General features: G+C 35.3%; 2 protein-coding genes across 5 annotated transcripts; one reads left to right on the top strand and one right to left on the bottom strand.

The window, feature by feature from the left end:
* Positions 1 to 2,192: 2,192 nt before the first annotated feature.
* LOC138318168 (clathrin heavy chain linker domain-containing protein 1-like) lies at positions 2,193 to 13,025 on the bottom strand. 3 transcript variants are annotated; one of them, XM_069260323.1, is made up of 10 exons: positions 12,871 to 13,025; positions 12,205 to 12,385; positions 11,334 to 11,521; positions 9,703 to 9,848; positions 9,119 to 9,451; positions 7,241 to 7,288; positions 4,970 to 5,206; positions 4,258 to 4,432; positions 3,575 to 3,960; positions 2,193 to 3,131 (listed from the first exon to the last, which is right to left on the bottom strand). In XM_069260323.1, the coding sequence occupies exons 1-10, from the start codon at positions 13,008 to 13,010 to the stop codon at positions 2,716 to 2,718; spliced, it is 2,250 nt and encodes a 749-aa protein (XP_069116424.1). In that variant the 5' UTR covers positions 13,011 to 13,025; the 3' UTR covers positions 2,193 to 2,715. The 3 variants fall into 3 exon arrangements, with proteins under 3 accessions (XP_069116424.1, XP_069116425.1, XP_069116426.1); XM_069260324.1 differs by lacking the exon at positions 7,241 to 7,288 and adding an exon at positions 6,884 to 6,928; XM_069260325.1 differs by lacking the exon at positions 7,241 to 7,288.
* Positions 12,911 to 19,759, top strand: LOC138318169 (26S proteasome regulatory subunit 6B). Of its 2 annotated transcripts, XM_069260327.1 has the most exons (9): positions 12,911 to 13,047; positions 14,590 to 14,691; positions 15,137 to 15,323; positions 16,985 to 17,131; positions 17,397 to 17,600; positions 17,989 to 18,156; positions 18,439 to 18,515; positions 18,935 to 19,159; positions 19,535 to 19,759. In XM_069260327.1, exons 1-9 carry the CDS (start codon positions 13,018 to 13,020, stop codon positions 19,646 to 19,648), a joined length of 1,254 nt encoding a protein of 417 aa, XP_069116428.1. In that variant the 5' UTR covers positions 12,911 to 13,017; the 3' UTR covers positions 19,649 to 19,759. The 2 variants fall into 2 exon arrangements, with proteins under 2 accessions (XP_069116428.1, XP_069116427.1); XM_069260326.1 differs by lacking the exons at positions 12,911 to 13,047; positions 14,590 to 14,691; positions 15,137 to 15,323 and adding an exon at positions 16,489 to 16,708.
* The last annotated feature ends 79 nt before the right edge of the window (positions 19,760 to 19,838 follow it).

The raw sequence follows: 19,838 nt of genomic DNA, 5'->3' as shown, positions 1-19,838 counted from the left end.
CCTTTGTCAGGGTTATGTTTTACAAGGACGTGAACAGTATCCTTTGTCAGGGTTATGTTTTACAAGGACGTGAACAGTATCCTTTGTCAGGGTTATGTTTTACAGGACGTGAACAGTATCCTTTGTCAGGGTTATGTTTTACAAGGACGTGAACAGTATCCTTTGTCAGGGTTATGTTTTACTAGGACGTGAACAGTATCCTTTGAACAGTATCCTTTGTCAGGGTTATGTTTTACTAGGACGTGAACAGTATCCTTTGTCAGGGTTATGTTTTACTAGGACGTGAACAGTATCCTTTGTCAGGGTTATGTTTTACTAGGACGTGAACAGTATCCTTTGTCAGGGTTATGTTTTACTAGGACGTGAACAGTATCCTTTGTCAGTCAGGGTTTATATGTTTTACTAGGACGTGAACAGTATCCTTTGTCAGGGTTATGTTTTACTAGGACGTGAACAGTATCCTTTGTCAGGGTTATGTTTTACTAGGACGTGAACAGTATCCTTTGTCAGGGTTATGTTTTACAAGGACGTGAACAGTATCCTTTGTCAGGGTTATGTTTTACAAGGACGTGAACAGTATCCTTTGTCAGGGTTATGTTTTACAAGGACGTGAACAGTATCCTTGTCAGGGTTATGTTTTACAGGACGTGAACAGTATCCTTTGTCAGGGTTATGTTTTACAGGACGTGAACAGTATCCTTTTGTCAGGGTCATGTTTTACAAGGACGTGAACAGTATCCTTTGTCAGGGTTATGTTTTACAAGGACGTGAACAGTATCCTTTGTCAGGGTTATGTTTTACAAGGACGTGAACAGTATCCTTTGTCAGGGTTATGTTTTACAAGGACGTGAACAGTATCCTTTGTCAGGGTTATGTTTTACAAGGACGTGAACAGTATCCTTTGTCAGGGTTATGTTTTACAAGGACGTGAAGTACAGTATCCCTTTGTCAGGGTTATGTTTTACAGGACGTGAACAGTATCCTTTGTCAGGGTTATGTTTTACAGGACGTGAACAGTATCCTTTGTCGGGTTTGTTTTACAAGGACGTGAAAGTATCCTTGTCAGGGTGTTTTACAAGGACGTGAAAGTATCCTTTGTCAGGGTTATGTTTTACAAGGACGTGATAGTATCCTTTGTCAGGGTTATGTTTTACAAGGACGTGAACAGTATCCTGTCAGGGTATCCTTTTTACAAGGACGTGCAGTATCCTTTGTCAGGGTTATGTTTTACAAGGACGTGAACAGTATCCTTGTCAGGGTTATGTTTTACAAGGACGTGAACAGTATCCTTTGTCAGGGTTATGTTTTACAAGGACGTGAACAGTATCCTTTGTCAGGGTTATGTTTTAGAGTACAGTTTGTCAGGTGTTTACAGACTGAACAGTATCCTTTGTCAGGGTTATGTTTTACAAGGACGTGAACAGTATCCTTTGTCAGGGTTATGTTTTACTAGGACGTGAACAGTATCCTTTGTCAGGGTTATGTTTTACAAGGACGTGAACAGTATCCTATGTCAGGGTTATGTTTTACAAGGACGTGAACAGTATCCTATGTCAGGGTTATGTTTTACAAGGACGTGAACAGTATCCTTTGTCAGGGTTATGTTTTACAAGGACGTGAATAGTATCCTATGTCAGGGTTATGTTTTACAAGGACGAGAACAGTATCCTTTGCCTGGTTATGTTTTTCAAGGACGTGAACAGTATCCTTTGTCAGGGTTATGTTTTACCGGTCATTGCATGCGTTCGTAAATATAAATCAATTGAGTTTCAACCAAATACATGCCAAATATTTCTTTAAAATGCCTAACTTGCGAATGTCTCAGAAAAAAAATAATCTAGTAAAAGGGAGGCAACTGCTGGTATTGATCAGCTTTCAGTATACTGTTTTGTAAAAAGAAAAATAATGAGTGCTTATGGTTTGTAAAAATCCATTCGGTCTATGTTATTAAATTCGATTCAAAAATCAATTCAAGAGAGGGAATTCTAGATTCTGGTATCTATCTTCAGTGTATTGAAAAGCATTGGAACGATATTTTATAACTCTTAAGACCTAAAGCCTATTTTTTTAATGGGAACGTTAAATGTCTTAGGCCATGGATATAAAATTTCTTATGTTATAACTGTTTTTAAGAAACATTTAGCTGAACTTGATGAACTTTTTCTAAATAAATACAAAAATTCTTATTATAGTGAATCATATATATATAATTTATTATCACAGTTCAACAAAAGCATATACACATTAATATTCATATAAGTTTTGACTTTCAAAACTATACACAATGTGAATAGTAACCAACAAATGAACTCACAGCAGGTGTTATTTGCTTTATGGTTACTTTCAGTAGTACACTGTCATCTACTCCTAAAATCCCTAGGGTTCCAGAAGCTCATTCTTATCTATCAAAGTTACTTCCCTTTTTACACAGTACACAAAGCAAAGTACTAAGTGTGAAATGAAGGGAAGTAACTCTGATAGATTAGAATGCCAGAAACTACAATTGTCCCTTTGTTGGCCATGTTCAGGATGTATTCCACAGACATTTCTTCAACCAATTGGTATCCTAAGTATGACCAAGATCATGACTTTCAGTCATAAATCCAGATTTCAGAAAACCATAAGAATGATCTATGCCCATCTGATCAATAAGATAATGTTTGGTTGATGCTGGATTGTCAAATGCCATCAAAAACCAGGAAGATTCCTGTTGCATTATGACTGTGTTTGGTCAGAGATAACTGTTTCGTCTGTAACAGACTCCTGCTGAGGGGATTCCTCCTGACCCTGGGGCACTGGAGACCCCCTTTCCTGGGCTGAGGATGCTGGGTCAGTGGGTGCCACCTGTGGGTCAGAGATGACCACAGACCGTGTTACTTGTGTAGGCGGTACTCCCTCTGTAGGCTCAGTATGAGGTGATTCTGTTTGTGGAGACTGCGGGGTGCTGTCACCGAGTCGGTTATAAATCGCACTCTTCATAGCATTGAGGACTGTTATAGAAGCTAGGAGACACATGGCTGTATCCTCATATCCCTGGTCTTGGAACAACTCCACCAGGCTGTCCCACTGGACTGAGGTGGTGTAGGAGTCATCAAGGACAGCTGCCTGGAACTGGTTTATCTGGGGGTCATCTGGAAAACAGAACAGTTACAGTAATTGAACTAGGGGTAATCTGGAAAACAGATAATAATTAAAGTAATTTTGGGGTCATCTGGAAAACAGAGCAGTTACAGTAATATGGGGGTAATTTGGAAAACAGAAAAGCTAAGATAATCTGAGAGTCATTTGGGAACACAGATTATGTATAGATAGTTTAGGGTAAGGGCCCAGTGTATTTATGTATCAGCCATTTTATACCAATTCCAATAGTTTACTGTTGTACATGTACAAAATTAAATACAAGAAATAGGATTCAGAAGCAATAAAGCTTATTTGAGACTTATTTGAAAACAAATTGCAATGGTGGTTTATGCAATTTATAAATTGCATGACCTCTATAAAATGTCAAAGTCTAGTTGTAGTATCAAAGGAAACTTTTTATGATGATGGCATTCTTAGTCTGCAGCATGCTTACCAACAGATGGACGTTTCTGTAGATCCTGTATGAAGGGTAACACCAGGTTGTACTGGTTCTTCTCTAGTACCACTAGTAACACCAGGCCTATAGGCAGGGCACGACTACCATCACCATCCTCCTCTACTAGGGCGTGCATCAACTGGACAGATGGACAGACCCGCAGCACAGACATAAACTGGTCTCGTGTAAATGGCATCTTGTGGCGAGCGTAGTCCATACCAGCATGGATACGTCCCTGTTTAAGGAGACACACAACTGTTTGACGGTGAAGCTGTAACTTGGCGAATACATTCTGTGCCAGGGCCTGGCTGCCACACCGACAGGGCACCTTACATTTACAGTGACCACCGATTCTCTCCCCTAGCTCCTCCGTCAGTGTCAGTCTACAACACACAAATATCACAGGTAAAATCAAACAATTTGTACGTAAATACACATGTAGATATCTTGAGAATTGGGAATTCAAAGAAAACATAGCAGTGTATTGAACACTGGTCTACAGCTTGAAAAACTTTAGTGCGACTGACTTATTGCAAATGTGTGAAAAAAATTAATTAACTGTAAACACGGATGTTATATACATGTATGTTCCAAAAATGACACTGATCAGTGATGTGAAATAACATTAATATATCCCTGCTTAAAGTGTAAAGATGAGTGCTGAAAACCTCTGTACTGACCTTTCTTGTGAGATCCAGTGAGACAGGAGGTCAAGTCTGTTCTCTACCAGGGCACACTCCACACACTCCAGGGACAGACTATCATTGGGTTTTATACCAATAGCCCCAACCGACGACATCACAGCCTCACTGAAGGCCAGCAGGGGCGTCCGCCCATTCACCTGTACCTTCACATCTGAAAGTTTTATCACAATGTTCAGCACAACTAACGTGAAATGACAGTAATAAATGCCAGTAATGGAAAACCTGTCTAATCTGACCTTTCATATCTGTGACATTTAATATGATGAATAAAACCTGTATTTTCTGACAAACTGTTCCAGTGTTTTATTGATGCAATATGAATTCTGTCCTCAATTAAATAACATCACTTTTGCAAATCTCCACCAGTTTACAATTAAAATTCCTTCAAAACTCATCATGTTTTCTTCCAAACGTACAACAATACACCCAGGATATGATTTTCCTAGCTAATTTTCAGTCCTTTGCTGATAAAAATGGAAGGTACTATAGTATTCATTGAAAATAGTAGCTTCTGATGTAACACAGGTTGGGATTTAATTTGAGGTCAATAGGTCAAATGGAAATGTCACTTACTAAAAATAAGTTAAGGTCACCATAATTTATAGCTTCCAGGGATTGGCAGGAAACATATACAAATGTATTGCTTCAGCAGTATTTATAATGCTTGTTCTGTCAGCTCTGATTTTACCTCTAAACTTGGCGAGTGTGGCAGACGTCCTTAGGATGCCCTTCGGACTGTTTGCAGCGTGTATGGCTGCCTCCTCATACTTCCCGTCCTCAAACAGCTCGTTAAACTTCTCTATATACTCCAGCATCATCTCCGCCTCCTTCTCCCGATTTGGATCGTCATCGTCGAAGGAAGACTTGGAGGCTGCAGCTGCTGATCCTTCCCTCGCCTCTCCCTGGTTTTGGTCTGGGGCAAGTTCTGTATCATAGATATCTATATATTAGTCACATTACTCATTTCAACATTCTTATAATTCTATAGTGTAAAGTCATGTAGAAAGTAGTATTGTTGATATCAAATAAAATGAGAAGTAAAAGGTACATATATAGGTAATGCATCTTATGTACATATTACAAATGTTCAAATTTATCTACAAAAAAATCCAGATTTGATACCTTACAAGAGCTGTACAGTTATCACAGAACTTGCATTATAAAGTAAAACAATAATTATAGCTATCACAAAGCTGAGATTGGAATGACGATAAATATGTCAATTTGAAGATTGCTTCTGAAACAAACATAATGAAACATTTGTTGAAAATAACGCAGAGCCAGAAATAAACATATAGAACTAAAACTGATGACAAATTCTATGATTCAGGATATTTACAAAAATCAGCTATAATACATACATGAACAATAACATTATCAGCAGACTATCATAGCCTAAGTAATTCTACTAGTCTCACTGGTCCTATGCATCAGCTTCTACTGATCTTATGACTGTCTATGCTGTGAACTCCCTATGATAATAATTTGATTGTGTTTCTATTGCAAAGCCATTGAAGTACACTGTACTAGGTAACATCTATATGTTCTTGTTATTTAGCTGTAGCAGTACATTCCAAATAAAATTTCACTACAATTAGCTCTCTCAAAGCAGACAAAACATTCTGATGATCTGATCCATGCTCAACATCTCATGCTCTATATCCAATACCATCAACATTTCTTGGCCTCCCAAGTACTGGAGTACTATACTACCCTCTTGCTCTTTCTGTCACACACAAAGCCTTATTGCTATTTAGACTGCAGGAACTTGACATGTTCCTAAAGCCCAGAATAAAAAATTTGGGTCTTAGAAATGTGTCAAGACCCTGTGATTTAGATCATCAAATTTTTAATCATGAATTATTCTTGATAAGTTAAAATCGTTACTGACATAATAAAACAAATTTTTGGGACATTATTTGAAATGACATTGTGAATTTCTTGAGGAGTTGAAGTTCAGTGTGAGGTGAGGTTTACAAGAATTGGGAACATTGGATCATAAACAAATGCATACAACAGATGGAATTAACTCTTTGACATGGAAACAAAATGGAAGTGAAAATGATAATCATCAATACATCATAAGATGGATGGCAATGTTAGATAAAGCAGCTTTTGAACTGATGATCTTTTCAATAATTCACTTTAATATTTGGGTTGTCTCCCCTTTAAGAAAATGGATAACTGTATAGCTGGTGATTCAAATAAGAAATTAAAATTCAGAAGTTTTTGAATTTGAAAACAAGCTTTCAGAGTACAGTAAATATGATTCAACCATTTGTCAATACTTCACGGATCAAATGTTCACAATAGTAGCCATGACCTGTGAAATTGTAAAAATATCACACTCACGAATCAATCTATGCGGCTATACTATATACAGTCTACATATATTTGCTGCTCTGAATCTTGCATCACTTACTGTCTGCAATAATCTGGTGTAACATGCTTTCAAAAGAGGGCATACAGATGTTTATTGGCAGTGTTCATTGTTTTAGTGACAGGAATATAAATTGGTGAACATGGAACATTGGTGAACTCAAAACAAATAAAACTCATCAACATGAAAACTATACAGCATACACAAATGGCTATAGGGTACCTGTTAAATCAACACCAGCGTTATATCTGTAATTCAGACGGTTACCTGCAAGCAAAATCAGGCCAAGCAGTGTTATAGGTAGGTGTCAACACAACGAATCACGCTAAAATATAGCCTCTAAACCCGGAGCGCACATTTTACATTAAACATTTCTTCTCATAAATCCATAGTCTCTAACCAATAACAACGGACACACCATATACATCAAATATTAAATTTCTGCAAGTACTGTACATGTATATTCACAAAAATAACTTGTATCAGAACACAATAACCTATCCACCATGTATATATTTTTTTATTTTTTTTTTTAAATTTCCTCCAATTTTCCTTTCACCATAGCAATCTTTTTCTTACCGTTCGCCGATCGTTTAACACGAGTCATGCCTTTCTTTGTTCGCTTGACTTAACAATGAAAACACAGTAATTTGAAGGATTATCTGTCTCAAGTAATAACACAGAATGCAGTAAAAATAGTAATAAGATAATGCTACTATTGCCTAGAATGTTTCACCAATTCTACAACAAAAACATCTAGTTTTGAAACACAGTGATCACACTCAAATCTAGAAAAAATGAGTAGAAAATTCATGTTGTGGCTGCTGGCTGCTAGATCTTGAGTTTTATATATAATACATGCTAGTGTTATGTTTCCTGTTCTACAGCTTACAACCACAACATGAAGACTAAAATATCCACTAGCTCTGTATTCTGCCTGAAGTGTAGCTGAATGTGTAAAATTCTGACTTCATATTACATTTTTTATAGAAATGACTACAAGGTGGTGTGTACCAGGTATATATATTTGTTATTTTTAATGAACTAGCTTTGCTTTGACAATATCAGATCTACCGGCTACACTGGTATTTGTAGTCTTGTTATGACCATATTTTGGAAATGATGAAACCAATTGCTGATGTGAGCTCTGAGGAAACATTTAAATATTTATGATTATTACAATAGATATTGTAATTCTAATAAGTTGAACTTAAAAATATAAGATGATTGTATGCGAGATTCCAATGAATCCATTCAAGGTGTAAAATCTACATATCTTCTTTTGTTGTTGAGGGACTCAATTGCTATATTAACTAAACATATGTTCTTTGTTCTTTTGTATGAAATCAGAATTTTTTTAAAATAATTAAATAGCTGTATAAAAAACATGTGGAAATCACCAAGTTCTTTTTGAAAGATGCACATCCTTCCATAAATCTTTTGTGATTCCATAATGCTCCATTCTGTTAGACAGATAAAACTAGACATCAAAAAGATTCGTCTCTCAGGAACAGTGCCATTTAAACCCACTACAATAATTCTGAGTAATATAATATTTTGTTACATAAACAGTTGCAATTACTGACTTGTTTGAGTCAAGGGACAGCATTAAAATTTGTTATTATACTAAAATAAGGAATGAAATTCTTTATTTGAACTCTATATATTTATACATAAAGCAATTTATAAAAATTGAAATGAAAATTCTAGAGCCTTAATCACTTTTGTAATATCAAAATTAGACTCTGAGAGATCAGTAGAGAATCGTTTTTTCAACAAGAAGTTAAAAAAAAAAGTTACAGAAAGTTAAAAACATCTATATAACTCCAAGATGGCCATTGTTGACTATGCCATCTAAAGCCAAATGATCATGTAATATGTTATAGAATAAGATAGTGCATCACTACCATTCATTTTTGTTACAAAATCAAAGAATGTTTTCTAGAACTACGGCCTTCATTGAGTGCAGACAACATTAACAGGTAATCAATGGCATTCAGTTGGTTCCAGGTGGTTACAGACATAGATGATGTATTATTAAACACATCAAATATACTAGAATCATACAAATCATCTACAACTTAAGTTTCCTATTAGTTATGAGAATGCGTACTGGTACATACATGTATTACTAAAAGCTTGGAACAAACATATAGAGATACTAGTTTGAACAAAGATCACTATTAAAAAGAGGTGAAATGTGATTCCACTTCGACAGTCTGATTGTCAAAGTGAGAATGACATGTAACCACTTTTTAATTCAGAGTTTGATTGGGAAGTAGAACATCACTGACTGATACTTAAGAATGCAAACCAAGAGTGACAGACTGCAACTCAAAATGTTAAAGAGATAAGTAGAAACTGATGAAATACATATCTAAATAACTATAAAATTAAGGCTATTGGGCCCGTAATGTATAAAACAAACAATAAGAGCATTTGATAAAGACTCTTTACCTTTTTCCTGGATCTGCAGTCCAGCTGCATGTGACAGGGCGAAGAAGACAGCATCGCCAACAGTCTGGTGGGGAGGTTTCACTCGATTGTAAGCCTGTGCAGCCTCCACAGCTATTTTTAGACGATGCTGCTTAGCTCGGTATAGCTGTCCTTGTAGGGCTAGCTGATCTCTGTATAAGACTTTTTCATCAAGCTTCTCTTTCAGTTCCACTTTATAGGATTTTTCTACATATCGTGTCCTTAAACTAATGTCCAGTTCCTTCAACTGACGGTCAAGTTTTTCCAAGTCTCGGTACAGTAATGATACGTTTGTAGATTCCTCAAGTGTTAAACCTGTTGTACCACAAACAAGAAATCATTGAGAAACTAGAAATGCCTGTAAGACATAAATACCCCTGTTTCCTTATAAAATAGGGAGAGAATGCAAGGTCACAGGACAGAATGCGGAAAGGGACAAGATGGGATTGACACGAATAATATGTACTATACCCCTTTTTCATAGTATATGCATATAAAATCTACATACAGTATATACATTATATATGAACAAATTTACAAAGACTTTACCTGAACAACAAACTCACCAGGTATGAGGCGATGGTCCTTCTTGAATTCTCGTTTCGGAGGCTCTGTGACCTGCCTCTCAAACTCTTCTTGCTCCTTACGTTTGGCTTTTAAATTCAGCAGCTGCTTTTGGAGTCTGTCATTGTCTTTCTCAATTACACCAATCCTATGGATGACAATTTATATCTTTCTTTCATGTTGCCATCATAATTGATTATTGTGCATCAAAAAACATCTAACTATCTGCTCTACATTCATCTAACTATCTGCTCTACATTATCATTCCATGAAAAATTCCAACTGTGTATAACATAATAGAGTGTTACAGGCAAAACCTGTGATCTTACAGGTGCATAAGTTTGAGAAAATATAATAATGTGCCTAAACTATGTATACCATACAGATTGCAGAATGATCTTTTTGGTACGATGCAAGGTGAATGGGCACTCAAGATATGCCTGTCCAGGTGATGTATGAGCAAACATCAGGTGGAATAACCCCAATACAAAAAGTCCCTTGAGAATTGAAGATTTGAAAAGGCTATATTGCCATAAAATGTGTATTTACATTTTCCTTATTTAATTGTAAAATCAATGTAGAATTATTATCCAAACATAACTTACATACCATAATTGATTCAATTAATAAGCGTCCAGGACATTTAAAAAATTGAAAAAATGAAAAGGTGCTAATAAGACAAAATTATTGCAAATCTATACAGTTTTGTATAGTTTTGGTCTTTATTTATGCCTGGGCAATAAAAATTGGGGCCTCAAAAAAGGGGAGGGGTGCTTATAGGGACATGGGCGCTGATTGGGCTTATTACCGTAAGATAATAATTCTAATGTGTATGGTAATTATACCCTACTGTTTTATTATCAATGGAATTTTTCATTTTAATATAAAAGTCAGACTAATGACTTAAAATCTTTATACACTAACTGCTTGTGAGAGGAGGAACTTAAAGGGACAATTCAGTCTAAGAGAACATTAAAATTTGTATATTTATCAGATAAAACAACTTCTAATGGAAATTACATCAGTCAGTGTTACTGTGATATGCCTGAAACGCCTATGGTGGTGACACGTGTGTGAAATATTCAAACTTGCTCGCTGTCCGCCATTACACACTGTGGTCGAACTTCTTGTACGCCGAACCCTGTCCCTTGTTCGTAAAGTAATGCAACTTTTGGCTAGAACTGCTCAAATCGCTCTGACAGTAGTGTGTTAACCTTATAAGGTGAATTGTCTTGCCTAAAAATCATTTTATCACCTTCTCAGTGGTTATGTAGTTCATTTGTTTAACGTGCGTGACTTTGGCTCGGGTATGGGTACAGAGTTAATATTGTACCTGCTTAATCGTATTGATCAACGATTTGATATTTCAACGATATTAATTAAAATACTTAACAATGTTGTGGAATTTGTCAATGTTTTACGTTATATGTTTCATAAGAAATGTAGAACAATACATTTATGCTATAGTTTGCTTATTGGTTATGTAAAAGAATTTGCCTGAGTGAATTGTCTCTTTAAGAGTGAATTTCTGAAGAAAAAAACATACTGCGGCTTCCAACACTCTTCTTATCATCATAATAGCATACTTTAGTGTCCATTACAAGGAGCAATGATATAATAAATAATTATTCACCTCTCCTCTAGTTCATCTCCCCTCTTTTTATAATTCCTGAGGGTTGAGGGTTCGGAAGCCATAGCCTTAAGTTTTCCATGGAGGAAGACAGCCTCCCTCTGTCCCGATTTTATCACTTCAATTGTGTCCTCATACTCCTTCTTCACTGCTGTCAACAGTGGCTTGTAGGCCTTCACATGCTCAATTATCTGTTATGATTTCAAAGAAAACAATCAAAGTCTACAGCTTACATAACAATATTTATCATGCACCTAATTCATCACAACCAACAAGGTATACATATAAATGTATGTCCATAATGCATACAGTAAACAAACAAAAAATCACTTTCCATCATTTATTTCCACTATATAATAACTACTACTGAAGTAGGTATACTATGGTGTAGATTTTAAAAATACTTAAAAATGTTGTAATATGAATTATATGCCCACTATCTTTCCAGAGCAAAATGTAAAGGTTTCTTAAAAAAATTAATAACATAAGAAAATACATATCAATGGCATAAGATGAGATAACAACACCAAACATATGCAATTTTTTTCTGCGTAATATATGATAAATGCGGAGATTCATTTCAATGTTTTGCCGTCTGGTGCAGTGATATTCAACTACTGGGTGGTATTTAGGAAGACGGCGGGAAACATTAGACGACCCGGGTTATGAAAATTAACATTTTTTATTTATTTTATTAAAATTGTTCAGAAGATGATAAGTGTAGTATTAATGGTAAATTAATAACTTTTGAGACTCTACACTATTTTCAATCTTGTTTTACATTCCCATTTTAAAATTAAAAGCCGTTTCAGAAAGGTAGTGGCCGGGCCTTTAAAAGAGTCAGAAATAAAATCATTTTTTAATAAGATCTTACTCTATTGAAGACAGTTTTGAAGATGATGTAACGCTGCTCATCTTCCTCAGTGTTAATTCTTGCCATCTCATGGTCAATGTACTCGCTGAGATCCTGAAGGAAACGCCTATCAACTTCATTTGTTATGATAGGCGGTATCTTAGGATACCTAGATGTTGGAGTAGAAGATCTGGATGACATTCTGAAACATTGAAAAGTTTTACCATTTATTTTTCTAAAATGAAAAATCTTGATTCATGCAATTAAGATTCCATAAATCTGCAAAGCAAAAGTTTTCATGTTACAAATGAAACTTATGTTTTTGACAATATGTTTATGCCCTTTCCCTACACAAATGCAAAATTAAATTCTAATAGACCCATGTTTCAGACATACATGTATGTTAAATCCCCTGACTGGGATCCCTATATTGTACTATGTACATATATATAATTGGTTGGAACATTATGTACGTACAGTACATTCTGTAGCACAGCCTTGGTTAATGATATAGGCCTATGTACGAAGTACTGTAGCCTACAGTACAGTAGGCCTACTGTCTACTGCAGTGAAATGTTCAGTGAATAACAGTGATGTTTATTATTTTACATTTTAAGAGCAATTTCTTAGATAAATGACACATTGCATCTTTTTTGTTTTGCCTAACCCCAATTTATACCAACTTACTTTATTTGAACTTCTTTTAAGGAATGACAGCATACGGAAACCGAAATCCCTTTAAATACAACGAGAGCACTGACTATCTGATGGTGGTCGCCATTTTCAAACAACTCGTAGATAGGAAGTGACGTCATAAATACGGGCATTTTCAAGATGGAAGAGATCGGTCTAACACAAGAAAAGGTAATTGAAACAATATCTATATCAACGCGCCAATAATGTGATTTCCTTTATTTATTTTTTGTCTGCATCTAATAATTAACGTAAAGTGTTGATTGAGTAGGTTTTCATTTCACTATGACGTTTATAATTCGTTAACAATCAATACATGTGATTCTGCAGTGTCATTTCAACCCCCCCTCTCATTAAAGTTGCCGGTATTAAGGGAGTATCTGAATAAATGATGTCGTGCACTAAAGTACATGAATATGCAGTACGATTTTAACAGCGTCGACATGCGTGGAATAAAATTTATTACCTATCCAGTTCACTAAGCCCTACTGGCAGGCGACCAGTTCTCGCCATCGCATCTGAATCTAACACGTTATACGATTTCCATGCAAATGTAGTCAATAAAGCCCTTTTTTCTGATAGAAGACACTTTCAAGCCGATTTCCACAAAAAAATGTCTCAAAATTTGTCTGTGATCATACAAATACATATGCGATGGCGAGAATTGGTACTCGGTGAGAACTGGTCGCTTGCCAGTATACATGTAGGAAATATCTGACTATTGAAAATGGTAATGATCAGATATTATTAAATGATATGTAACAGGAAACGAGAAAATGTAGCGGCTGGACCGAGATTCGAAGGCGGGAGCCTCCGAACACTAGCCGAATGCTCTACCCACTGCGCTACCAGGTCACAGATGATCGACCCATTCCAATCCCGCTACACTCCCTCCTATCTCGAAGTCTTTGCCCTCAAAGACATACAAGACCCTAATGCCTATTGAGTTTCCTCCTCGAGGCTCTTTTATATTCTGACATTTGATAGAATGTCTCTCGTCAGAATCCCTACTAGAGCCTTCTAAACTTTATTCTGGAAAATCAAGTCAGGTTGACCTACCTCTTGTAAGGGTCTATTACAGAAATAATCCAACTGCAGTGGTTCCCGTACTGGCACACATCGATAGTGGAGATATTTTCTCTCAAAATGAATATATATTATGTAGTGACATGTATTGAAAACAAAGACCAATCTCATTTTGCAAGCAATGTCTTGTTCTTATTTGGATTAAATTTTAATAACCATTTATATCCAACCATATTTTTAGTCTGTTGAGATCATTTTGTAAAGTTTCTACATCACAGTGGCTTTTTGTTGTCTGTTAAGTTTCGTATTGTCTGCAAATAATGGGGACTTCTGGTAAATCATTAATATACACAACAAATTAAAGAGAATTGGGCCGAGTATGCTTCTGCTACCCCGTGGAATGTTGCTGATGACTGGGTATGTTTTTGAGGATTCGCTGTTCACTATTATTCTCTGACATCGGATGCTGAGGAAATCCTAGATCCAATTTGTAATATGTTTACTTAATCCATATCTTTCCAGCTTTTTAACAATCGCCTAAAGGCTATGTGGATTGCATTGAAGAAATTTAAGCGTTTTCAGTTTTCACCAGACAGTTTTAATAGAATAAATCTATTGTAACACAGCTAGTTATAATACAGCAATGCAATACATTGATATTACATTGCTTCTGTCCATTTATTACAGGAGGATTCCACAGTTACAGAGTCCAGGCCAGGGACTTCACAGACAACTAGTCATTTTGACTCTCTTGATGTAGATGTAGAGGATCTGTATGTCAAATACAAGGTGAGATTAGGTCTATCTTTATAGCTATGCTGTAATATCTTATGATTAATAATACTGGTACTTATTATATACACGTGTATATCACATACTTTCCTTTGTCTGACTGAAAGACAAACAGGCCAAATAGGAATTGGAATCAATCATTTTAGATATTTCATTAATAATCACTCAGATCAGTATTTCAATACATTGATGCAATGTTGATCTGGAGATATAACTTATTACATAAGTTACATGGAATATAAATAATATGTCATAACTTTCAGGTAATTTATGTAATCACATTTAAAGTAATATCTCACCAGTCCAACATCAATAGAAATCCTATTGACTTGTTAAAATGTATAAGCAATATTTACATATGTGGTTAAAACATTACAATGTGATGTATGATGCTATTATTTTAAAATATTAATACATAAAATCCATGTTTTTAATCCCTCAGAAATTAAAACGACAACTAGAGTTTTTGGAGGTGCAGGAAGAGTACATTAAAGATGAACAGAAGAACTTGAAGAAAGAATACTTGCATGCACAAGAGGAAGTAAAGAGAATTCAGAGTGTTCCGCTGGTCATTGGTCAGTTCTTGGAAGCAGTTGACCAAAACACAGGCATAGTTGGCTCAACCACAGGTGTGTGTATTGAAATAGTTATTAGAGAGTGAAAGTTTTGAAATTTCTTGTTTTAAGGATAATAGCTGAGATGAAATAAATTACAAATACATGTACCGGTATATTAATTTCAATGTACATTACATACGGTATGGTTCACTTATTAAATGGCTATTTGAAGCTTCAATTTACTCTCTCAAGTCAAGCAATGTCTTGTTCTTATTTGGATTAAATTTTAATAACCATTTATATCCAACCATATTTTTAGTCTGTTGAGATCATTTTGTTAAGTTTCTACATCACAGTGGCTTTTTGTTGTCTGTTAAGTTTCGTATTGTCTGCAAATAATGGGGACTTCTGGTAAATCATTAATATACACAACAAATTAAAGAGAATTGGGCTGAGTATGCTTCTGCTACCCCGTGGAATGTTGCTGATGACTGGGTATGTTTTTGAGGATTCGCTGTTCACTATTATTCTCTGACATCGGATGCTGAGGAAATCCTAGATCCAATTTGTAATATGTTTACTTAATCCATATCTTTCCAGCTTTTTAACAATCGCCTAAAGGCTATGTGGATTGCATTGAAGAAATTTAAGCGTTTTCAGTTTTCACCAGACAGTTTTAATAGAATAAATCTATTGTAACACAGCTAGTTATAATACAGCAATGCAATACATTGATATTACATTGCTTCTGTCTATTTATTACAGGACAGCTGTTGAAGCCAGCGGCCAGTGAGCGCCCTAGCACAAACACAGCCTAGCCTGTGGAATTTCTCCCTCCAAGATGGCTTATAATTAGCATTAGTGCTGTAATATCTGTGCAAAAACTTATTATATATATATAGCCCATACGCTTCCTTTGTCCTGTCTGACTGAAAGACAAACAGCCAAATAGAATGGAAAGCATGCATTGTAGGATATTTCATTAATAATCACTCAGATCAGTATTTCAATACATTGATGCAATGTTGATCTGGAGATATAACTTATTACATAAGTTACATGGAATATAAATAATATGTCATAACTTTCAGGTAATTTATGTAATCACATTTAAAGTAATATCTCACCAGTCCAACATCAATAGAAATCCTATTGACTTGTTAAAATGTATAAGCAATATTTACATATGTGGTTAAAACATTACAATGTGATGTATGATGCTATTATTTTAAAATATTAATACATAAAATCCATGTTTTTAATCCCTCAGAAATTAAAACGACAACTAGAGTTTTTGGAGGTGCAGGAAGAGTACATTAAAGATGAACAGAAGAACTTGAAGAAAGAATACTTGCATGCACAAGAGGAAGTAAAGAGAATTCAGAGTGTGCCGCTGGTCATTGGTCAGTTCTTGGAAGCAGTTGACCAAAACACAGGCATAGTTGGCTCAACCACAGGTGTGTGTATTGAAATAGTATTAGAGAGTGAAAGTTTTGAAATTTCTTGTTTTAAGGATAATAGCTGAGATGAAATAAATTACAAATACATGTACCGGTATATTAATTTCAATGTACATTACATACGGTATGGTTCACTTATTAAATGGCTATTTGAAGCTTCAATTTACTCTCTCAAGTAATATATCTTAAAAATCTAGACAAACATCGATATTGCAGATTGAGTGATGTGGGCATATAAAGGAAATTAATGAAAGCAATGCCTATTTTTTTCAGGTTCCAACTATTATGTAAGGATTTTGTCGACTATTGACCGTGAGCTGTTGAAGCCATCGGCCAGTGTAGCCCTACACAAACACAGCAATGCCTTGGTGGACGTTCTCCCTCCAGAGGCTGACAGCAGCATAACCATGCTGTCTACAGGTATGCAAAAATATAAAAAAAAAATTGCCTTGTCTTTAAGCTGTAGCTGAACCATTGCATCATATTAATAATTTTAATTATGTTCAATTTGTTGAATACATGTTATTTCTAAAATATCTTTTTTTGATGACTTTTGTTAAAAAGAACAATGTTAAATGAAAAGCATCACATAAGTTTTGAAAGAAAATTTTGTTACAAGTACAATATGGTATGGTGTTAAAATATTAGTTAAATTGACTGACAAGATGTGTTTTCTTGTGAGCAGATGAGAAGCCAGATGTGTTGTACTCAGACATAGGTGGTATGGATATTCAGAAGCAGGAAGTCAGAGAGGCTGTGGAACTACCTCTGACTCACTTTGACCTATACAAACAGATTGGTATAGACCCTCCCAGAGGTGTTCTTATGTTCGGGCCTCCTGGCTGTGGTAAAACTATGCTGGCCAAGGCTGTCGCCCATCATACTACAGGTATGTATTGTCATATATATGTATTGTTGGCTTGAATTCTAATAGAAAACACAGAGAGTTACACACAATGTCTAAATACAGTTATTTGTTGTGTGTTTCCTAAACAAGGCCAATATTGGTGTTTTCATTCTACTCTTCATCTTATCATATCAGATCACTCATCATTCCATCTAAATGAAGTTATATGAAAACTGGTTCAGGGATTGACGCTGTCATAGACAGCTGTTAACTAATCCTGCCATAGACAGTTAATTAACTAATCCTTTTGTTACAGTTTGATCTCATGATCACAAAAGACATATATACAAATTGGTATTTGCATAGAATATAACTGGTGGGATTGTAACCAGTAACAAATATGTGTACAATACCAATTCTTCTGTTACAGCGGCATTTATACGAGTGGTAGGATCCGAGTTTGTACAGAAATACCTGGGAGAGGGACCAAGGATGGTGAGAGATGTGTTCAGGCTGGCTAAGGAGAATGCTCCAGCCATTATCTTTATAGATGAAATCGATGCCATCGCTACAAAACGTTTTGATGCCCAAACTGGAGGTTTGTTATTTATAGTCAAATATTTGGTAATGCGATTTTGGGATATGCAAGTGTTGGATTCTTGATCTACAGAAATTCATGTATAGAAATTTTAATCAAGTGTGATGATGAGATGTTTTCAATGCTTCACTCATAAAACTTTAATCTGATGGTAAATTGGCAATTATATTAATCAAATAAGAAAACGTTTTTTTTCCAATTTTTTTGTGCTGTTACAGTAACTTTAACAAATGAATTCAGCTGATGGAAATACCCTAATTGTTATTCTTCTCAATATTACAGCCGACAGAGAGGTTCAGAGGATTTTACTAGAACTGTTGAACCAGATGGATGGATTTGATCAAACAGTTAATGTTAAGGTAATTATACGCTACTGGATGTTACAATCTCCAAATCAAAGTCAGTGTAGATGATATCTATGTATCAACATATTACCCCAAGCCCTCTTCCTCTGGGTTAGAAGTTCAAATTCAATGTTGGGTAGTTGTCAGGTACTGGGTAGATACTCGGGCAAACCTCTACCTATAAACCTGATAATTTTTAAATGTTAAAACCAAGAGTCAAAAGAATCTACTCTTATAATGAAGGATGTGGTATACATCTTAACAATAAAACAAGAAGAAAATACAGGTTCAGACATAAAAACATTCATGAATGTTTGGATGCCAGTCAAGTCTTATATGACATTCAATTCAATGTTACAAAAATTACCAAGCAATGTTAGAATATGTATTATTATAATGTACAATTATGTATAACAATATGATCATTGTTTCAGGTTATAATGGCTACAAACCGAGCTGACACATTAGATCCAGCCCTCTTACGTCCGGGACGTTTAGACAGGAAGATTGAGTTTCCTATCCCTGACAGACGACAGAAGCGACTCATTTTCTCCACTATCACCAGTAAGATGAACCTTAGTGAGGAAGTTGATCTGGAGGATTATGTCGCTCGTCCAGATAAAATCAGCGGAGCTGATATCAACGCCATCTGTCAAGAGGTCAGTCTTTTGCAATGAAATTTGAATTTATTTCTAATTCTGCTGACTTGAGTGATTTTATCCAGTAATAATGGAACAATCTACAATACAAAGATGAAATTGATGTAGGTTTTTTTTAAGGCAAACCCAGAACACTAATTTTCATATTTTGTGGAGTCCTTGTATTAAGAGATCAAACGGTTCTTCAAAATTTGTAAGATTCCTATATATTATTGGAGATCGATGTATTTTGCAATAATATAATATTGATCTTAATCCTTAAAGCATTGATCCAAGAAAACCATTTATCTGAGGATAATATAAAAATATAGCTTGTGCTTCAAAATTTGTGTAAAATATGCCAAATATTAAAGGTAATTTCTTGTTTTGTTCCAGGCTGGCATGCAGGCTGTGAGAGAGAACAGATACATTGTGCTAGCTAAAGACTTTGAAAAGGGATATAAGAATAATATAAAGAAAGATGAAACTGAACATGAATTCTATAAGTAATGACATTTGACCATGGACCAAAGGTTGAGACCTCTTAAATATCAGTGCTTAGGAAGTTCAGCCTTAAAAGTGCTGCATATTTAATTCATTAAATCAATGTTTTTTGTAAAACTACTTTGTGTTATTTATGATGGTAAAACATTGATAGTGTAAATACAGAAATACAGTCTATTAAGAATTTAATACATGA

This window comes from Argopecten irradians, chromosome 3 (genome assembly GCF_041381155.1).
Source record: "Argopecten irradians isolate NY chromosome 3, Ai_NY, whole genome shotgun sequence".
NCBI classification, from domain to species: domain Eukaryota; kingdom Metazoa; phylum Mollusca; class Bivalvia; order Pectinida; family Pectinidae; genus Argopecten; species Argopecten irradians.
Note: the sequence above shows the minus strand (reverse complement) of the source record. Positions and strands in the feature narration are given on the sequence as shown.